Raw genomic sequence first — 20,361 nt, 5'->3', positions numbered from 1 at the left:
CATTTATTGAAGAAATAAAGTTGTAGAATATTGACTGAATGTGAACAGCCATTTCAACTTACCGTATGAGAGATTTCCCACAAATATAGACCTCTTATTGTCGTGCTAAACAAAAACAAAAACAAGAACACCCCAGTAAGCTACTAGATTCTAGGCAAATACAGAAAAGTTCTTCTGAAATCATGTACATTACTTACAGAAGTGGCTTTTGAGGCAAGATCAACTCTGATGTGGAATCCACTGGCAATTTGAGTTCCATTTCTATTGTAGCACAAAAGAAAATGGAAAGTCATTAAAACACAAAACAGAATTGACTAAAATATTTGATGTACAACATATCACTAGTTTCAAACAAAACATTCTCAACAAAGGTAGTTTAAAAAAAGTTAAGACAAGTGATTTTATTTTGACTCAAACACAACAAACTAGGCAATTTGTGCTTGTTGTCTGACATCTTGTAAATCTAATCTCTAAAAATATGCCATTAATGAGGAACAAAAATGAAACATACCTTTTAAGGGCCCTAGTGGCAGCACCTTTGTCCTTAAAAACCACATAAGCATTAATATATTTCACATTAGGATGGATCTTACGCCTGCAGAGGAAAACAAGGTTTACCCTATTGAAGCAATTTTCATGTTTTGTTTCCAGCCACCCACCCCCAGCATGGCAGTGTGCATGTATCTGACAAGCCTTGCTGGAATTTAAGATTCTGACTTCAGCTCTCTCAAACATACATTTAGCCTGGGGGTTGTGCCCCAAATAGCAAGATCTACCATAGTAGCCCAAGGGCCTCTAACCCCTCTTCAACAGTCAACTTTCAAAGCCAGTTTCTGCAACTTAGTGGGCATCCATAACCCCTAAAGAACCACCACCACCCCAATCCCCCAAGAATTAAGACCTCACATGAATTTGTCTTTAGTAAAGAGAAACACTTTTTGGACAAGTGACTATCTACACCAGTAGAACTGACCTATAGGAAGAATTTAAGAAGTCTGTATCATGGAAATCAGGAAATCCTATTTTGTACTGTGTGTATCCTTTATTACTCCAATCTGTAACCCAATAACCTCTCCTTTTTAGCTGATGACTGCAGAGGGTTTAACTGGCCATTCTACCTTGAATGGTCCTTCACAATCCATGTTAATGACTTACAGTTTTAAAAAAAATCTAACAAGCAGTCTTGGAGCACCTTAAAGACTAACAAATTTATTAAGCAATGAGCTCTTCTTAGTAGTACCTTTAAGGTGCTCCAGGACTGCTTATTATTTGTAAAGCCATGGACTAACACAGCTACCCCTCAGACTAAAAGAATCTGTTCCACCTTGCACTCTGCTATGACACTGGGATTTCCTTTCCCAGACCTGAAGAGGTCTCAAAGCTTGTCTCTCTCACCATCAGGAAATGTTCCAATAAAAGATATTACCTCATTACCTTCTCCACTTTTTATATATTTTATATATATATATACACACACACACAGAGTTAACTATTTTATATAGCTTTATCTTTTAAAGAAATTAAAAAAACCAATTATGACTATACACATGAGAGAGAGGCATAGACAGACATTATTAAAGTTAAAAAATGTTTCTCTCTTCAGTAATAAAATCTGAAACTCAAAGGACAACCTACCTTATGGCTGCTAACTTTTTGGATAAAGTATCCTCTGCTGGAACCTTCAAAACAAGAAAAACATAAGCTGAAAGGCCTTCCTGTACTTATCAATGTATTTCAAACTGCTTGAAAACTAAGGAGGAAGAAGTTTTAACAGGTATTTCCACCCAAAATCATATTTGCTCTATCAGGGAAAAGTATTCAAAAGGCAACTAGGGGAAAAATCCATAGAAGACCTTAAAATGGTAAAAAATTAAATTCAGTTGGTTTACTTTATGTTTCTTGCATTTTAGCATTATGATTTTAATTTTTTACACATCATTGATTTACAATGAAACAGTTATCGCTATAAAATGTCCTAAAAATCTCTTTGTTCTGGTACTTCAAAGATCACATTTAAACAAAGCGAGCATGTTTGAGACTTTTTTCTACCAATGAGAATGCAGTGACAACGTAATCAAGTGTACTTCCTATAACAATAGCACAGTAAACCCTTGAGAAGCGCAATTGCAATCTGCGCTTAACTTGCATTAACGCGAGTTAAGTGCAAATCAAAACTGACCCCCTCCAGCCTCTGGCTTCCCCTGCTGGGAGAGCCTGTAGGGCACGCTGAGTGCACAGGCAGAGGCTTGTGGTGTGGTTTCTACCAGCAGGGAGAAATCACATTGCAAGCAGCTGTGTGCCTCCCAGCTGGGAGAAGCTAGGGGCTGCGTAGCTGCCCCCACTCTGTCCCTGGTGGGGAAGCCAGCACCTAGAGCCAGTGACTGCACTGCTTTTCCCAGCCAGGGGAAATGGGGAGCTGGAATGGTGGCACAGCAGGTTTCCCCCAGCTGGGGCTAGGGAGCAGCAGAGCTCTGCAGAGGCTCCAGCTGCCCACTCCCTCAGCCAGGGGAATTCCAGGGACCTCCCCAATCCCTCCCTACCCCCCCACAATTTACACAGAATTTGATTTATGCGGAGGTTGCCCAGGACACAACCTCCACAAAAACGGAAGGATTACTGTATGTGTTGACAGCAAGATCTACCACAGAAACCAGGCACTGCTCTCAAAAGGCTGACAAAGTATTTCTAAAATAAATATGGCCAGCAAATGAATAAATCATGGGTGTCCAACCTTTTGGCTTGCCTGGGCCGCACTGAGTGAAGAGGAATTGTCTTGGGCCGCATATAAAATATATAATATAGTTAATGTATATAAATCACATAATAATGTTAAAAGTTTACGATCTTGTGGGGCTGCATTACTAGCTGTCCAGGGCTGCATGCGGCCCGCAGGCTGGACACGCCTGGAATAAATTATACAAGACTTATTAATACTATCCTTTAAGATTACACAACTGAGTTCATCATATAACATAAGACAAAAGAACATACCACAGAACGGAACCGTATTGATTCTATTGGTCCATATTCTTTAAAAAATGACTTCAGCATCTAAATAAAAATTACATGCATTTTTGGTCATTTTTTTCCAATTCAGTTACATTAACTATTACTACTGAATAAGAAAGCATTTTTATTTCACTCATCTATTGCAGGAGGAATTAGATGATCACTACGATGTCCTGTCCAGCCCTTCCATTTCTGGCTGCTTCTACACTCGCCCCCTCCCGCTGGAGGGGGCATGGTAATGAGGTTATTCAAAGCAGACTAATGAGTCGCTAATGTGCATATTCAGAGCCTCATTAGCTTAATGGAAGCCACACGACTTTTGAAGTGCATACTTTGAATTGCAGACTGACACTGTAGATGGGGGCAGCTTCAAAATAAGTGCCCCACTTTGACATTCCCTTACTCTGATCTAGTTTTGTGGGAGTAAGGGAATGCTGAAGTGGGGCGCTTATTTCAAAGCTGCCCCCATCTACAGTGTCAGTCTGCAATTCAAAGTCTGCACTTCGAAATTCGCTGCCATTAAGCCAATGAGGTGCTGAATATGCATGTTAGCGCCTCATTAGCCTGCTCCAAATTGCCTCATTCTTCTTCACGTGGTCCCCGTGGGTGCTCCACAATAGGTGTCGGGCTCGCCCGGCGCCGCAGATTGGAAATCTTCTAGCAGTTTCTCCTGGATCGCGCATGCGCCGGCGCGCGCCGCCCCCCCTGCACGCCCCCGGCCGCGTGCACGATCCGGTCCCCGCCAGTTCCTTCTCAACCGCCATCAGCTGCAGACGGAATCCACTCAGGCTAAGGCCAGAGTCAGATTACTTAGTGGTTTTTCTTTTCCACGTGTGATTTGTTTTTCGGTTATTAAACAAAAAAAAAAAACGAAAGAAGAGAGAAAGCAAAGACAAAGAGAATACCAGCAAAAAAAACCTCCTTCTCCGTTCCTCCAACCAATGTCACCATGACTTGGGCCACCTTCACCATTTTCTGGGATTGGATCCCCTGGAGTACTATCACAAGCCAGTTTCACCTCTATCGGTGTCGTTGCAGAGGTCTCGCTCTCCCAGACATCGGGGGTACACACCCCGTGGGTGGTCCAGGTCTCCATCTCTGGACCCTTGCCCATGCTGCCATGGTTGTCCTTATTATGCTGGACACAGACAAACCACAGGCCTGCACCCAGAGGCAGCCCCCCCCCGGCCACTCAATACCCCCGTGGGCGCTCCCAATCGGGGACGGAAACACAGTTGTCTCAAGGGGAGTTAATTTTAGAACCCTGAGACTTTCCTTCACAATCCTCCAGCGAGCAAGCGTGTCATCGCCTGCGGGAACCCGAGGCGTCGAGGGAGGTTTACCTTAGGGGTTCCTCCTCCTCCTCCCCAGACGAGGCCATGGCCCCCGGGGATGTCTCTCCCCGGGATGACCTTAAACAGTTTCAGGAGCTGTTTTAAAGGGTGGCTTTCACGCATGACATTCAAACGGCAGAGGTGCGGGAGAAACATCACAAACTCCTGAAAAATTTGAGACCCCCGGCTTCATCCAAAATTGCCATTCCGCTGGACGAAGCCATTCTGGAGTCAGCCATTACTATATGGCAGACTCCGGCCTCTGTTCCGCCTACGAATGAGAGTGGATAAAAAAAAAAATACTTCGTCCCAGCAAAGGGCATGGAGTTCCTCTTCAGTCACCCACAACCAAATTCTTTGGTGGTCGGGTCGTCCCAGCAGAGGTCAAAGGCTTCTCAGTACAAATCGGACAAAGATGCTAAGAAGCTAGAGCTGTTTGGCAGGAAGGTATATTCCTCTCCTATCCGGCGACTGAGAATGGCAAATTATGGGCACACCTAGCAAACCATAATTTTGGTAATTACTCCGGGCTTACTCGCCTCATGGATTCACTTCCGGAAGACAAAAAGCCAGTGTTAAAGGCGATTGTTCAAGAGGGCTACGCAGCATCGCGGACGGGAGCCCAGATTGCCCTGGATGTGGCAGACACGGCGGCACGTTCAACGACTACAGCAGTGGTCATGCGTAGAGAATCCTGGCCCCAGACATCGGGTACCTCAAGGGACCTACAGGCGAAGATCGTGGACCTTCCTTTTGATACACAAAAGCTGTTTACAGACTCAACCGACTCGGTCCCTCACTCCAGTAAGGACTCGAGAGCTACACTTAGAACCTCGGACATTTATACTCCCCCATACAGGAAGGGGGGGGGGAAAATTTTTATCCTCAGCAAAGACGCTACGCTTACAACCACAGCGTGCTCAATATCAATGGGGCTACGGCCAAGGGCACTATCAATAGCGGCAACAGTACAGAACTCCTAGGCGACGTTCTCAACAAAGCCGTACGCCCTCAGGTCAGGCCTCAAAGGCAACAAGTTTGATGGGTATGTCGGGGGCTGCACTATCAATACCCTCGCTCAATGCCACTCTCATCTCATGTTCCATCATTGCCTCACACCGTTCCACTCCCAATGGCAAAAGATCACCACAGACATACGGGTGCTGGAGATCATAGCCACGGGTTACGCGATCCCCTCCCAGTCGCTTCCACCAACGAAGCCTCCCACCAGGCCTCACCTCAGGGACGCTGCCACAAGGTGAGGCTCAAGCAGAAGGTGACTCATCTTATGTTCATAAGGGCGGTAAAAAGAGTGCCGGAATAATTCCAGGGGAAGGTTTTTATTCATGCTACTTCCTACCAGAGAAGAAAACAGGACACTGGAGGCCCATCTTAGATCTTCGGGGCCTCAACCGTTACTTGCGCAAGCAACGGTTTCAGATGATCACAGTTGCTTTGATACTCACGGCACCGGACAATGGAGACTGGGTTGCAGCACTCGACTTACGAGATGCTTACTTTCATATAACAATCCACCCGGCACACAGACGCTTCCTCCGCTTCACGGTCGGCCAGAAGCGCTTCCAGCACAGGGTTCTTCCGTTTGGCCTCTCCTCGGCCCCCAGAGTCTTCACCAAAACCTTGGCAGTGGTGTCAGCCTACCTGCACAGACAGGGGGAGTTTATCTTCCCAGATCTGGGCGACTGCCTGCTGAAAGGGGACCTCAAAGGCAGAGGTCTCATGCATGATACGCATCACAGCGGACACGTTTCTTCGCTGGGTCTAGTCATCAACCTCACAAAGTCAAAGTCCGAACCCACACAACATATGGAGTTTATAGGGGCACGCAGAAACTCTATCACAGCAAGGGTGTACCTACCCGACGCCTGCTTCCGCGCAATCAGTTCGCTGGTGAAAGTCATTACATACAGCCCCACGGTGCCAGTCTTCACATGCCTACAGCTGCTGGGCCATATGGCGGCAGCGATGTTTGTGGTACAGAATGCCAGTTTGCACATGTCAAGCCTGTAGCATTGGCTGGTGAGCGTTCACAAACCGGCATCCCACACTGTCCACAGGGTGGTGTCACCCACAACAGAGGTGCGCAGATCCCTGGCGTGGTAGGAAAACCCCGAGAATCTGCTAGTGGAGGTGCCTTTTCACCAACCACAAATTTCTATTTTTCTTACCACCGACGCCTCCCACATGGGATGGGGAGCGCACATCGGCGACAAGGTAACACAAGGGCTATGGTCCCCTGCGGAACAGGCACTGCACATATCCATACTGGAGCTCAGAGCAGTGTTCAACGCCTGCAAACATTTTCGAGATTACCTACCTGGCAAAGTAGTCGGGATTCAATACCGACAATACCTCCATTATGTTCTACATCAATCGATAAGGAGGAGCACGATCCCGTGCCCTATGTGCGGAAGCACTCCGATTGTGGAATCGGTGCATCACCAACAACATAACGTTGAAAGCCTCGCACTTGCCGGGCGCTCACAACGTGAATGCAGATCAGCTGAGCAGGCGCTGCGCAATCACGCACGAATGGCAGACCTGCTCCAATCTGCCACAGCACGCTTTTCGTACATGGGGGTTTCCCCAGATCGATTTGTTTGCCACCCAGAAAAAAAAAAAAAAAAAAAAGAGTGTCCCCAGTACTGCTCCAGGCCAGGAGTGGGGCGGGGGTCCCTGGGAGATGCATTCATGTTTTCATGGAAGGGCTCCCTACCTTACGCGTTTCCCCCGCAGCGCTTATCCGCAAGGTCTTGCACATAGCCAGAAAGGAGAGAGCTCGCATGATACTCACAGTCCCGCTTGGGATAGGCAGCAATGTTTTCCCTTGCTTCTGCGCATGTCGGACCGCCCACCGCTCCCTCTACCGGTGGCGCCGGACTTACTCACCCGGGCTCAAGGGTCCACAGTGCACCCGCACCCTCAGGGTCTGCACCTACAAGCATGGCTAATCCATGGCTCAGCTCCTTAAAGAGCACATATACGGAGGGAGCACAAGTAGTCCTGGAATGTAGCCGAAGGACCTCCACCAGGAGGACTTGCAACCAGAAATGGACTCGATTCACAGCCTGGTGTTCCGCCAAGCAGTTAGCTCCCCTTGACGTCACTAAACCTGTAATACTAGAATACTTATTGGACCTCAAGAGAGGCGGGTTTTTCTCTATCCTCGCTAAAGGTCCACCTCGCCGCTATATCAACCTTTCGGCATACAGAGGAAGGGCCCATGGTATTTGCCCATCCTATCGTTACCAGGTCCTTGAAGGGGCTGGTAAACCTGCACCCCCCCTCGGAAACCACTTCCACCATCGTGGAATTTGGACTTGGCGCTCAGCACGCTATCGGGTCCACCTTTTGCACCATTAGCCACAGTTCCCATACGTCTCCTTACGATAAAAACAACCTTCCTCCTTGCAACTATGTCAGCCCGCAAGGTGCATGAGCTTGCGGCAGTGATGGCAATGCCGCACTGCACAGTATTCTCAAAGGAGGCAGTAACCTTAAGGCTGCACCCAGCCTTTGTTCCAAAAGTCTCTTCGGAGTCCAATCTTAACAACCCAATAGTTTTACCCTCGTTTTACCCGAAGCCTCACAGCTCCGGCAAGGAGGCACGCCTGCATCTCCTAGATGTGAGGAGGGCGTTGGCCTTCTACACAGACAGAACTAAGTCCTTCCGGAAAACAGACAGGCTTCTAGTCTCTCTCGCTCCCGGGTCAAAGGGAGAAGGTCTCTCTTCACGAAGAATCTCGAAGCACATTGCGTCCTGTATAAAAATGTGCTTTGAGCTTCGAAAGGCTCCTTTGCTGGCCCCGCCCAGGGCTCACTCCACCAGGGCGGTGGCGGCGTCAACAGCCTTCTTCAAGGGCATCGCGTTAACAGACATCTGTACAGCGGCGAGCTGGTCATCATATGACACCTTCGCCAAGCATTATGCCCTGCCTCGGGTATTCCAAGAGGATACCCATCTGTCGACAGCAGTCCTCTCGGGGACAAGCTGCACATAAACCGATTACCCACCTCCTTACTTGGGTTTCTGCTGGGTAGTCACCTATTGTGGAGCACCCACGGGGACCACTCGATGAAGAAAGAGAAGTTACTCACCTGTAGTAACGATGGTTCTTCGAGATGTGTCCCCGTGAGTGCTCCACCACCCGCCCATCCTCCCCGCTTCGGATCTCTGTCTAGTGTTTTTCAGGAGCATCCGAGGTGGTTGGTCAAGGAACTGGCGGGGACCGGATTGTGCACACGGCTGGGGGCACGCAGGGGGGGCAGTGCGCACCGGCGCATGCGTGATCCAGGAGAAACTGCTAGAAGATTTCCGATCTGCAGCGCCGGGCGAGCCCGATACCTATTGTGGAGCACCCATGGGGACACATCTCGAAGAACTATCGTTACTACAGGTGAGTAACTTCTCTTTACCATGCCCCCCTCCGACGGGAGGGGATGAGTGTAGAAGCAGACTCTATGAATTACTATTACTATACAATAAATAAAAAAAGGTCAAAATAGCTTGTACAGCTTTTGCTGTTTCAAAAGAAAGAACAATACTGAATGCGAAAACTGAATTCAGCATTCTGGCTGATTAAATACAAAGAACATCTGTAACACCGTAACCATATTTATTTTCTGTAACTATCGAAATTATTCCTTGGGTTCCAAATTCTCTGCAGACTCCAGCAGATGAAATAAAATGAAGGTGGTTTTGATTTAGCCTCGCTCACCTGCCATCCCCCACGCTCCTGATATTTATTGGAAATTTGCACATTACATACCATAACAGGAATTTCTAAACTCAAATGCAAAAATTCCCATATGTAATAGAGCGATTTATTTTATCCTGGTTTCTCCTATGTCTTTGCTACTGGTAATAAAGAAGCAAAACATGTATCAATTTAGAGTACACAGTGTTAGAAGTAACAGAAAATTACATGTTTAGGAAAAAACTAGAAAGCAAGTGAATATACACTATAACTGTCAACAGGAAAATGCAGCTAATTCTTTAAGTCTTTTCAGTAAGAGTCCAGCAGATGATGATTTGGTTCATAAGAGACACTTGTGCAGTCATGAGCAAGCCAAAGCTTACCTAACTAGTAGCTCCAGTTTTTAAATGTAACCACTTGTGTCTGGAATTGGCTTTGGCCCTATGGCTATATCTACACTAGCATTCCTCGTTCAAAAGAGGCATGCAAATGAGGCACAGATTTACTTATCTGGCACCTCATTTGCCTACTCTTCTTTCGGAACAGCTTCAAAAATAGGGAGAAGGGTTCTTTTGAAGATGGGGATTACTTTCAAAAGAGCCATGTATACACTGCTTTTCTTCTTTCGAAAGAAGCTCTTTCGAAATAATATGGTAATGAAGTGCCAGATATAGATATATAGGTCTGTGCCTCATTTGAATTTTTTATTTCCTTCATTTGCTTGCCTGTTTCAAAAGAGGAATGCTACTGTAGACATTGCCTATGTGATAGATTTAATATGAATAGAAAAGTTAAGTTTTCCATCTTGCCAAAGTTAGTTTGGGACTATTCCCTTATTAGACTTGAACAATAAAGGATGAAATTTTACCCTTCTGTCCAGGCTCAGCAATCAGTAACTACTGTAAAAGTATCACCAGGACCCTCATTTATCAAAAAAACAGTTACCTGTTCTGTAACTGGTGTTCTTTGAGATGTGTTGCTCATGTCCATTCCAATTTGGGTGTGTGCCAGGCACATGCCCAGTTGCCGGAAGCTTTTTGCCCTAGCCTGTAGCCCTAGGGTCAGTGCGGCGCCACCTGGAGTGGTGCCCGTACGGCCGCCCATATATGCGCTGTCCGCCCTGCCCCCCCGCTCAGTTCCTTCTTGCCGGCCACTCCGACAGAGGGGAAGGCAGGAGGGTTTTGGATTGGACATGAGCAACACATCTCCAAGAACACCAGTTACAGAACAGGTAACTGTCTTTTCTTCTTCGAGTGATTGCTCATGTGCATTCCGAAATGGGTGAATGCAAGACAATGTCTAGGAGGTGGGGTCGGAGCCCCAAAAGGAGTGCAGGTCAGTCCTGCCCACCACAGCGTCTTCCCGTGCGTGCTGCGGAACTGCATAATGTGCTGCGAACGTGTGTATGGAGGACCAAGTGGCTGCCCTGCAGATGTCCTCGATAGGGACCCTGGCTACAAACGCCGCAGAGGATGTCTGTGCCCTAGTGGAGTGGGCCCTGATCGGGGGAGGGGGAACCCCCGCCAGCTTGTAGCACTCTCTGATATAGGCCACTATCCAGGAGGAGATCCACTGAGAGGAGACTGGGTGCCCCTTCATCCTGTCTGCCACTGCAACAAACAACTGCTGCAACTTCCAGAAGGGTTTGGTCCTGTCCATATAGAAGGCCAGCGCCCTCTGGACATCCAAAGCGTGGAAGCTCTGCTCCCTAGGGGAGGCATGGGGCTTTGGATAGAACACCAGTAAGGTGATGTCTTGGTTAATGTGGAAGGGGGAGACCACCTTAGGCAGAAATGCTGGGTGGGGTCTCAGCCTGACCTTATCTTTGAGGAACACCATATAAAGTGGGTCCACGTCAGGGCCCTGAGCTCCAACACCCTTCTGGCTGTGGCAATGGCCACCAGGAACATTGCCTTGTAGGTAAGGAACAACAAAGAACAGGAGGCAAGGGGTTCAAATGGACGAGCCATAAGCTTAGACAAAACCAAGTTAAGGTCCCATGTTGGCAGGGGGGCCCGAACCTGTGGTTTGACCCTTTCCATTCCCTTCATGAACCTTTTCATCACTGGGTCTGAGAAGACCAACGACATCCCGGCCCCTGGGTGAAATGCCGAAACGGCTGCCCAGTGCACTTTCAGGGAGAATAGCAACAGCCCTGTCTGGCTTAGGGCCAGCAAGTAGTCTAGGATACAAGGTATTGGGGCCTCTGCCGGGGACAGCCCCTTTTGAGTGGCCCATATGGCAAACCTTTTCCATTTGGCTACAGATGTTGCCCTGGTGGAGGGTTTCCTGCTGTTCAACAATACTTTCCTGATAGGTTCAGAGCAGGCCAGCTCGACCGGTCTCAGCCATGGAGCCTCCATGCTGTGAGATGCAGCACCAGGAGATTGGGGTGCCGCAGTCTCCCCTCCTCCTGTGTCTGTCAGCAGGTCCGGCGCAGTGGAAGCACCTCCGGGCGTGAGTGGACATCTCCAAGAGGATCGAGTACCAATGTTGTCGAGCCCAGGCTGGGGCCACCAGGATAACTGATGATGATACCAAATTTTCAACAGTGTTCGGTGGATGAGCAGTATCGGTGGGACGGTGTACAGCAAGCGACCCAACCAACGAATGCTGAAGGCATCTGCCCCAGAGCCCGGACTTCGGTTCTGGTAAGAGCAGAACATCCTGCACTTTGCATTGAGATGAGTGGCAAAGAGGTCTACCTGGGGACGTCCCCACCTCTGGAAAATTGAATTCAGTACTTCGGTGTGTAATGACTACTCATGGTCCATGAAGGACCTGCTGAGATGGTCTGCTAGAGAGTTGTGAGCCCCAGGCAGGTAGAACGCCCTCAGGAGAATCTGGTGCTGGATGCAGAAGGCCCCGAGTGCGAGGGCCTCAAGACACGGGGCAACGAGCGTGTGCCCCCTTGTTTGTTTATATAGTACATTGCCGCAGTATTGTCTGTTCTGACTGCGACACACTGCCCCTTCAGTTCACTCTGAAACACTTCACATGCCAGCTGAACCGCTCTGAGCTCCCGCACGTTTATGTGAAGCTGAGCGTCGGTCTTGCTCCACAGGGCTTCAGTCTGTCGGTCCCCCAAGTGTGCTCCCCAGCTCAGGTCCAAAGCATCTGTGACCATGGAGAGGGAGGGTTGCAAGTGATTGAAGGACACTCCCATGCAGACCAACCCAGACTCTAGCCACCAGCATAATGCCATTAACACTCCTGGGGGGACTGTCACTAACTTGTCTATATTGTCCCTGATAGATCTGTATACTGAGGCGAGCCACAGCTGGAAGGGGTGCATTCATAACCTGGCCTTCTGGAATGTGCATGCCGCCATGTGGCCCAACAGTCTGAGGCATCCTCTGGCCATTGTGGTTGGGAACCTGATTAGTTCTTGGATGCAAGATGCCATGGCTTGGACCCTGCTCTGGGGCAGGAAGGCCCTGGCTTGCTCTGCAGCTAGTTGGGCGCCCACAAACTCCACGACCTGAGTTGGGGCTAGCATGGACTTTGCCTCGTTCACTAGGAGGCCTAATGTGTCGAATGTTTCTCGTATCAGCTGGACATCTCTCACCACCTGGCTCTGTGACCGACCTCGGATCAGCCAGTAGTCTAGGTAAGGGAACAGGTGCACTCCGTGCCTGCGTAGGAAGGCTGTCACTACTGACACACACTTGGTAAAGACTCTTGGGCCCAAGGAGAGGCCAAACGGAAGGACTGAACTGGGAATGGTCCTTCCCTAGTACAAACCAGAGGAACTTCCTGTGAGGTGAATAGATTGCTATGTGAAAATATGGGTCCTGTAAGTTGAGAGCAGCCAACCAGTCCCCTCGTTCCAGCATTGGGATAATTATGCCCAGGGATATCATACAAAACTTTATCTTTTTCACAAATTTGTTCACATTTCGCAGATCCAAGATTGGCCGTAGCCCCCCTTTCACTTTCGAGATTAGGAAATAATGGGAATAAAATCCCTGTCCCCGGAATTCCTGGGGAACTTCCTCTATAGTCCCCTTTTTTAGGCGGGCCCCTACTTCCTGGCTGAGAACTGTCTGGTGAGAGGGGTCCCTGAAGAGGGAGAGGGAAGGGGGTAAGAAGAAAATTGGATAGCACATCCTTTTTCCACCGTGCAGAGGACCCACTGGTCCAACGTTATGCTGCACCATGCATGGCAGAACAGGGATAGGCGGGATGAAAATAAATGCTGAGCTGGAACTGTGGGGGTGCTGGTGTGTCACTCCCGACTGCCCTATCAAAACTGGTGTTTAGACCCCGATGCAGGTTTTTGGTGGCTCTGGTCCTGTATATGGCGGCCCTGACGTCTCCTTTTGTGGTGGCCCCTTCTCCTGTTCCCATCCCATTGTTGTTGTGGGAATGGTCTGAACTGGGGCCTTGGGGTAAAGTGTCTCCTCTGGGTCGCCAGTGCATAGAGACCCAGTGAGCGCAGGGCACTCCGTGAGTCCTTCATACTATGAAGCCTCTTGTCAGTTTTTTCCAAAAATAGGGAGGGGCCCTCAAAGGGGAAGCCCTGTATGGACGGCTGCACTACCTGTGAGAGTCCCGAGACCTGAAGCCGTGCCCCCCTTCTCATGGCTACAGCCAAGGCCATGAGCCTGGTGGCTGCATCGGCTGCATCTAGGGCAGCCTGTAGTGCTGCTCTACATATGAGTCTCTGCTCCTTCACCAGGGCCATAAATTCTGGCTTGGTCTCTGGCAGGAGCAGCTCAGTGAAGCGGTCCATGGAGCTGGCCATACTGTACGCATATATACTAACCATGGCTTGCTGGTTAGCAATTCTCAACAGGAGGCCATCTGTAGAATAAACTTTCCTACCATAGAGGTCTAATTGTTTGGCCTCTTTGTTTCTAGGGGAGGGCCCCTGTTGTTCACAGCATCCACAACTAGGGAGTCCGGGGGAGGATGGGTGAACAGATGTTCATTTCCCTAGGCTGGGACAAAATATCAGCGCTCATTTTTCCTAGCCGGGGCAAGTCTGAGGCCAGGATCTGTCACACTGTCGTTGCTGTGTTGGCAATTGTCTTTATAATGGGCAGTGCCACCCTGGTCGGTTCAGACGTCGAGAGAATGTTTGTAACGGTCTTTTTCATCCCTGGCCTCTTCTGCCTGCACCCCTAGACTCTGGACCACCCTCCTCAACAACTACTGGTACGCTCCCCCATCCTCCAGTACCAGGGATGGAGAGGATCCAGCCACCACCTCATCTGGGGAGGACGAGGACGAAGACATCACGCCCTCCAAGCCCACTGGTGCAGGGGGTTCTGGCACTTCCATTTGAGTGCCCGGCACCGTGCTCAGAGCCTGGGGTAAAGGGCCCCCTAGTAGTCTCTGGTTCGGTGCGAAGAAGACAGGGCCACTCTGCACCTGGGATGGCACCATTTCTGTCAATGCTGGTGCCCCCTGCACCACAGTCCCCAGTGCCTTCCAGGGTGGTGCCCACGCTTGGGTCGTCGCTGACTGCACTGGTGCCAGTGCTGACAACTCCGCCTGCTCTGTCAGTGGGGCCCCCAAAGCAGCAGTCGGTGCCAACCTCGGTACCCGAGGAGTACCTGGCACCCTAGTCGAGAGTCCCACAGATCACCCTGTGCCTCATGGATCACCCACGGAGTCCAGAAGGGCCATTGTGGGGCACCTTGGGGGGAGCCTTTGCCACTCCCCCTCTAAGGGGCGTTGGGAGCAGTGTCGGTGCCCTCTGCATCGAGATGACCTCGTACTCCCGCTCCGAGCCGAGATGGAGTAAAACGAGTCTGACTCCGACGGACTCTGACACCGACAACCATGGCGGTGCCGAGGGTCCCGTAGAGCCCACCGGTTCTTGTGCGCTTTGCACCATCTGCGCGGCACCGAGGGAGGCGACCGCTTGTGGGGGTCTCACTGGCGTCAGGAATCATGCTGGGGTCCCTAGAGCCCGTTCAGGTGCCTGAAACTGGGGCAATGAAGGCTCCCGGTACGGCATCTGCCACAGCATCGTAATTTGCAGGAGGCCTTGTGCAGCGCTAAAGGCCTCCAGCATCGAGGGCAGTCTGGGAGAGTGCAGGCTCCCACCTTGCACTGGAGTCGACACCTGCACTTCATGACTCCGGTCACGGTGCAATCTGGCGGACTCCCCCGAAGCTTGTTTTCACCTCCTTCTCTCTTGCAATCAAGCCCGGTCACATCTTCTCTTCTCGTGAGGCACCGGAGACTGGCTCTTATGTCGCCAAGTCCTGCTCTCAGCACCAGGAACTTTCCGATGACACCAATGGTGCCAGAGCGCTCGGCACTGACGATGCAGCACTCTGAGTTCCCACCGGGGAAATGTCCGGGTGCAAGGCTGATTCCATTAGTAGAACCTTCAGCTGTTGAGCTCTATCTTTTAAAGTCCTAGGCTTGAAGACCTTGCAAATAGAGCAGCGCTCCCGAAGATGTGCCTCACCGAAGCAACTCAGGCAAGCTCTAAGCAGGTTGCTTTCAGGCATTCACTTGCCTCATTTTGAACAGGTTTTAAACCCTGGGAAGCTAGGCATCCCCTGGCACTGACGGGGGGTTAGAAACCCACCTCAGCTCACTAGGTGCTAAAAAGAGCTATTTACCTATGAAAGATAACTATCTAAACTATTTACAGCTAATTAAAACAATAAAGGCTACCAGCGAACACTCAACAATGAGGGAGCTCCAGCAACCCAACAGTGTGGCAAGAATGAACTGAGCTGGGGGTGGGGGTGCATATATGGGTGGCCATATGGGTACCACTCCAGGGGGCACTGCGCTGACGCTAGGGCTACCAGCTAGGGCAAAAAGCTTCCGGCAACTGGGCATGCGCCCAGAGCACACCCAAACTGGAATGCACATGAGCAATCGCTCAAAGAAGAATATACTGTTAATTTCAAGTTTTTTCTTAAAATGTCTAAATTGATTTAAACATCTAGTTTCAGATAAAGCATCTGCTAAATGATATGCTCTGATTTTAATGTCACCTTACAAAACCAAAGGTCTTTCTGATCCTCATCAATATTTATAATTTTTTCAGGAAGAGAGAAATTTGTTAACTATACAGGGAAATCGGGTAACTATGTGCAAACCAGTTTGCCCTGTAAGCTGTAAGAGATTCAGGTGCCCACAGCTGATTAGCAGAGCATCCACAGCCACCCAGAGCCAGCAGCATGTGTTTCTACTGGTGGTGCACATCCACACATCCCTTGGTGCAAATGACAAAATTTATTCTGCTGATGGATGGAAAGAATAGAGGGAACACTGACACAAAGTGGTGCCAAATGCACAAAATACGTACAAATATTTTCTCTCTTGCATCTTTCAGTCATAAATATCAATTTTCAGAAACTGTCATTTTTCAAGTTGAGAGTGTACTTTTAAATCAAGACTTGTTATGTCTCCCTTTAGCCCACAGAAAATTATTCACTCACCTGAACAGTACAGCTGACAGGTAAATTCCCAACAAACACAGTTCTCTGATTCTTTAGCATCTCCTCAGCATCACTAATTTGGCTTTTCTTCTTGCACTGTTTCACATCAATTTCATTAGCTGAACTAGCAAGTCTTTTGGCTTCAGCTTGAGATGTTCTGTTTTTTAGCTTCTGTTTGACCTTGATCTCTTTTTTTTCCTCTTCTTCATCTGCCTGTTCCAATGTACTCTCTCTTTGGCACAAATGAAAAACAAAACTGGATGACTGGTATGAATAGCTTTGATATTTTTTCAGTCACAGAAGGGAAGTTCTTCAATGTAAGCTCTCTTTCTATATATATAACAATATTTTTTCCTGACAGGTGATCGAAGGATATCACATAAATGCATCTGTCTGCCGCCTTGGGGGTGGAGGTGGGAAGAGGGCCAGGGAAGGGGTGGGGGAAGACCCCAGGAAGGCTGTGGCTGGCCATGCGGCTCCCCAAGCCCCCATGAAAAGAGGGGGATTGGCAAGCATAGTGAGCTGAGGCCACAACCCCCTAGTTATTCTTAAATTATAAAAACAATTGCACAACTGCAATAACAAGACAACTTCCATTTTTAATTGAAGGAAAGAAATGTCATATACATTAAGCAAAAAATACCTAGCCATAATATTGAAAGTGATTATTTACTGGTATGTTGGCTGGTCATTGTTGCTATTTGATATGTATGACAGAATAGATTGCAAAAGTAAATCAATTTGATACAAATTAAAATAAAAAATATATTTTTTTTCTACCTGCTGTCTTACTAACATTATAGGCATACACAAACATGCAATCTTTGGGAGAAGTTCTCTATGAACATGCTACTGGATTTCAGTCCATCCAAGGTATATGCCAAAAAGGTTACATGAACGATAACTGACACACTACAGTACAAATCAAGGATGACCTGATCGGTACCACACTGTACTGGAAACCCACTGTTCGCTGTACTTACGTACACCCTTCTAGCTTCCATCCTGAACACATAACTCGATCCATTGTTTACAGTCAAGCCTTTAGGTACAATTGCATTTGGTCTGATCCAACTGACAGAAACCAAAAACTACAAGATCTCTACCAAATATTCATAAACCTGAATTACCCACCAGGAGAAAAAAAAAAAACAAATCGACAGGGCCAGACGAATACCCAGAGACCAACTACTCCAAGATCAGCCCAAAAAAGCCAAGAACAGAACACCACTGGTCATCACCTACAGCCCACAACTCAAATCACTGCAACGAATTATTAAAGACCTACAACCTATCCTTAATCAGGATGCCACACTCCAGAAAGCCCTGGGTGACATGCCTGTTCTCTCCTACAGACAACCTCCCAATCTTATGAGGATCCTCACCGACAGCCACAGCCTATGCCGCAGGAATACCAGTCCTGGAACCTTTCCTTGCAACAAAGCCCGCTGCCAGCTTTGTCCACATATCTTCTCTGGAAATACCATCACTGGACCTAACTTTGTTTTGGACCTAACCAGGTTATTCACAGAATCACGGGCACATTCTCATGTTCCTCAACTAACATCATATATGCCATCATGTGCCAACAATGCCCACATGCTTTGTACATTGGACAGACTTCAAACTCCCTTAGATGAACAGTTAATGGGCACAAAACAGACATAAAAACACTCCAGATCCACAAACCGGTTAGTCAACATTTTAATGGAGGGGGCCATTCTGCTAATGACTTAAGACTGTGCATGTTACTGAAGAAAAATTTTCACACCACTCTTGAAAGGGAGACCGCCGAACTGTTTTTTATATTCAAATTCAGCACATTAACATGGTCTGAACTGGGATTGGAATTTTCTGAGTCACTAGAGGGGCTCATTTGCATACTTGGCTTAATCTAATTCTTGACCTCCCCCCCCTTCTACCCCTCTAGTCTCTGATTTGCTCACCTTGATCATTTTTTTCTGATTTGTCCACCTTGCTTACTGTTTTTGGTTCTCTGTGCCTTAAATATTGAGTCTGTTCTGGTCTGGCTATGGTCTGAAGAAGTGGGTCTGTCCCATGAAAGCTCACCTAATAAATTATTTTGTTAGCCTTTTAAGTGCTACTTGACTGCTTTTTGTTTTGACATCTATTCAGTTTTAAAAGCAGCCTTTCATGTTACAGATTACGCAAGTGGACACAGCAAATATAAAACTGCAGACTTGGATATGGAGTCTGTCAGTTAAAAATGCAACAGATGTTAACATTATGTATGCTCTCTGATAGCTATTTCCAAACACTGGAAGCGAGCACATTTCATTGTCAGTGGCCTAAGAATGACTTTTTCAATCACTGGTACCTTGCTCACACATTCATTTCGGGGATAGACAATATTACAGAAGGTAGCTCTCAGAGCAAACCTGCCTTTGGTGTCAGACTGCCAAGAGAAGAAAGTCAGAGATAGCTTACTCATCTAACAGCGTATCTCCTCTTTGGATTTAGGCTTCTTTCTTGCTTAAAGCAGACTGTAACCTCAGGGAACACAACTCTGCAAGAGTAACTGTTGCTACAGGAGCAGTCAGTTACTTTTGCCAAGATCTGTATTTCTTGGTCAAGGAACAGACAAGGTTCAGACTCCAGAGAAAATAAAATAAATAATAAGTAAACAACATACTTTGAGATCCATTCAAAAGTGTCTGAAGTCAAAATTTGACCTGCAGCCTGTCTGTCTGTTGCCTAGCCCTGCCTTAATCCATGTCTCTCAGGGTAGGGTATTAATGTTCCTGACAACCTGTGTCCTTATATCCCAAAGAATGAGAGATTTTATTCCCTACTGGGACAGTCTGTATGAAATTACCTACCGTATCCTTAAAGTGAACATAGTAAAATAGAATAATAAGTGTTTTATTTTCTGACTTAGCTATAACAGCAAGATTTTGACCTACGTGAGGCTAGGTTGAATTGTATTTAAAAATATCTAGCAGTCCCATGGCACTTTAGGCTATGTCTACACTAGGAAACTATTCTGAAATAACTAAAATAGAGTTAACAACTCCCAAAATAACTAAATTAAAAGAGCATGTCCATACTATGGGGAAGCACCGAAACAAGGCAGAACTATTCTGAAATAGTGCATCCACACAAAGCGGAGCCTGCCTCGGAATTAAAGCACTACGAAGGCAGATATTTCCTGTGGCTGGTGTGTCAGGCAAGTTGTGAAGCATGCTTCCAGGAGCTCTTGTCTACGGCCGCACCTCATAAGACACTCCACCACTGCCCACCCCTTCCCCCGGACATAAACGTAGTGGGCATGCGCTTCCTTGTGCTCTGGTTGCCCTGGCAGACACCACAGCATGCACAACATGGAGCCAGAGCTGCTGCAAAGCAGTGCCAGGCTCAAGGGCCACATCTCCTCTTTGTTGCTCCAGCAGGACAAACTCCATCATGGCCTGCATGCCCTGCTCTCCCAGGTCCTGGAGCCCCTGCACACTGTGGAAAGCCACCTCTGGCAGTGTGAAATAAGCTTGGACTGGTGGGACCACACTGTTCTGCAGCGATGGGAGGATCATTGAGGTGGCAGAACTTATGGACGTGGAAGACCACCTTCCTAGAGCTCTGTGAGTAGCTCCCCATGAAGAAATGTGTGGTCACACAGTGGAAACTCACCATGCCAGATAGCTACTGCTCAGTGTGGAACCCGTTGGTGTGAGGAAATCCACAGTCAGGGTCGTGCTCCTGCAGATAGCCAAGGCCATCAACTACATGCTAATATAGAGGGTTGTCACTCCAGGAAACATGGATGCATTTGCCACCATAGGCTTCCCCAACTACAAAGGGACCACAGACATCCCCTTCCCTGGTCCCAGCTGCCAACTGCACTGGCTGCCAGTTGTCCCGGCCCCGATT

General features: G+C 48.1%; 1 protein-coding gene across 2 annotated transcripts in view; it reads right to left on the bottom strand.

The window, feature by feature from the left end:
• The window catches only part of RBM34 (RNA binding motif protein 34), a 37,889-nt gene that overhangs the window by 8,253 nt on the left and 9,275 nt on the right, over window positions 1–20,361 (bottom strand). Inside the window, exons 4-9 of one of the 2 annotated variants that reach the window (XM_074990144.1) lie at window positions 16,477–16,708; window positions 2,992–3,051; window positions 1,636–1,679; window positions 512–595; window positions 198–261; window positions 63–105 (exon numbers count right to left, since the gene is read on the bottom strand). In XM_074990144.1, coding sequence (XP_074846245.1) covers window positions 63–105; window positions 198–261; window positions 512–595; window positions 1,636–1,679; window positions 2,992–3,051; window positions 16,477–16,708 — 527 coding nt within the window. The remainder of the gene's footprint in view (window positions 1–62; window positions 106–197; window positions 262–511; window positions 596–1,635; window positions 1,680–2,991; window positions 3,052–16,476; window positions 16,709–20,361) is intronic. The other variant, XM_074990145.1, reaches the window with a different exon arrangement.

This window comes from Carettochelys insculpta, chromosome 3 (genome assembly GCF_033958435.1).
Source record: "Carettochelys insculpta isolate YL-2023 chromosome 3, ASM3395843v1, whole genome shotgun sequence".
Classification (NCBI taxonomy): domain Eukaryota; kingdom Metazoa; phylum Chordata; order Testudines; family Carettochelyidae; genus Carettochelys; species Carettochelys insculpta.
The sequence above is the reverse complement of the archived record's forward strand: the minus strand, read 5'-3'. Positions and strand labels throughout refer to the sequence as shown.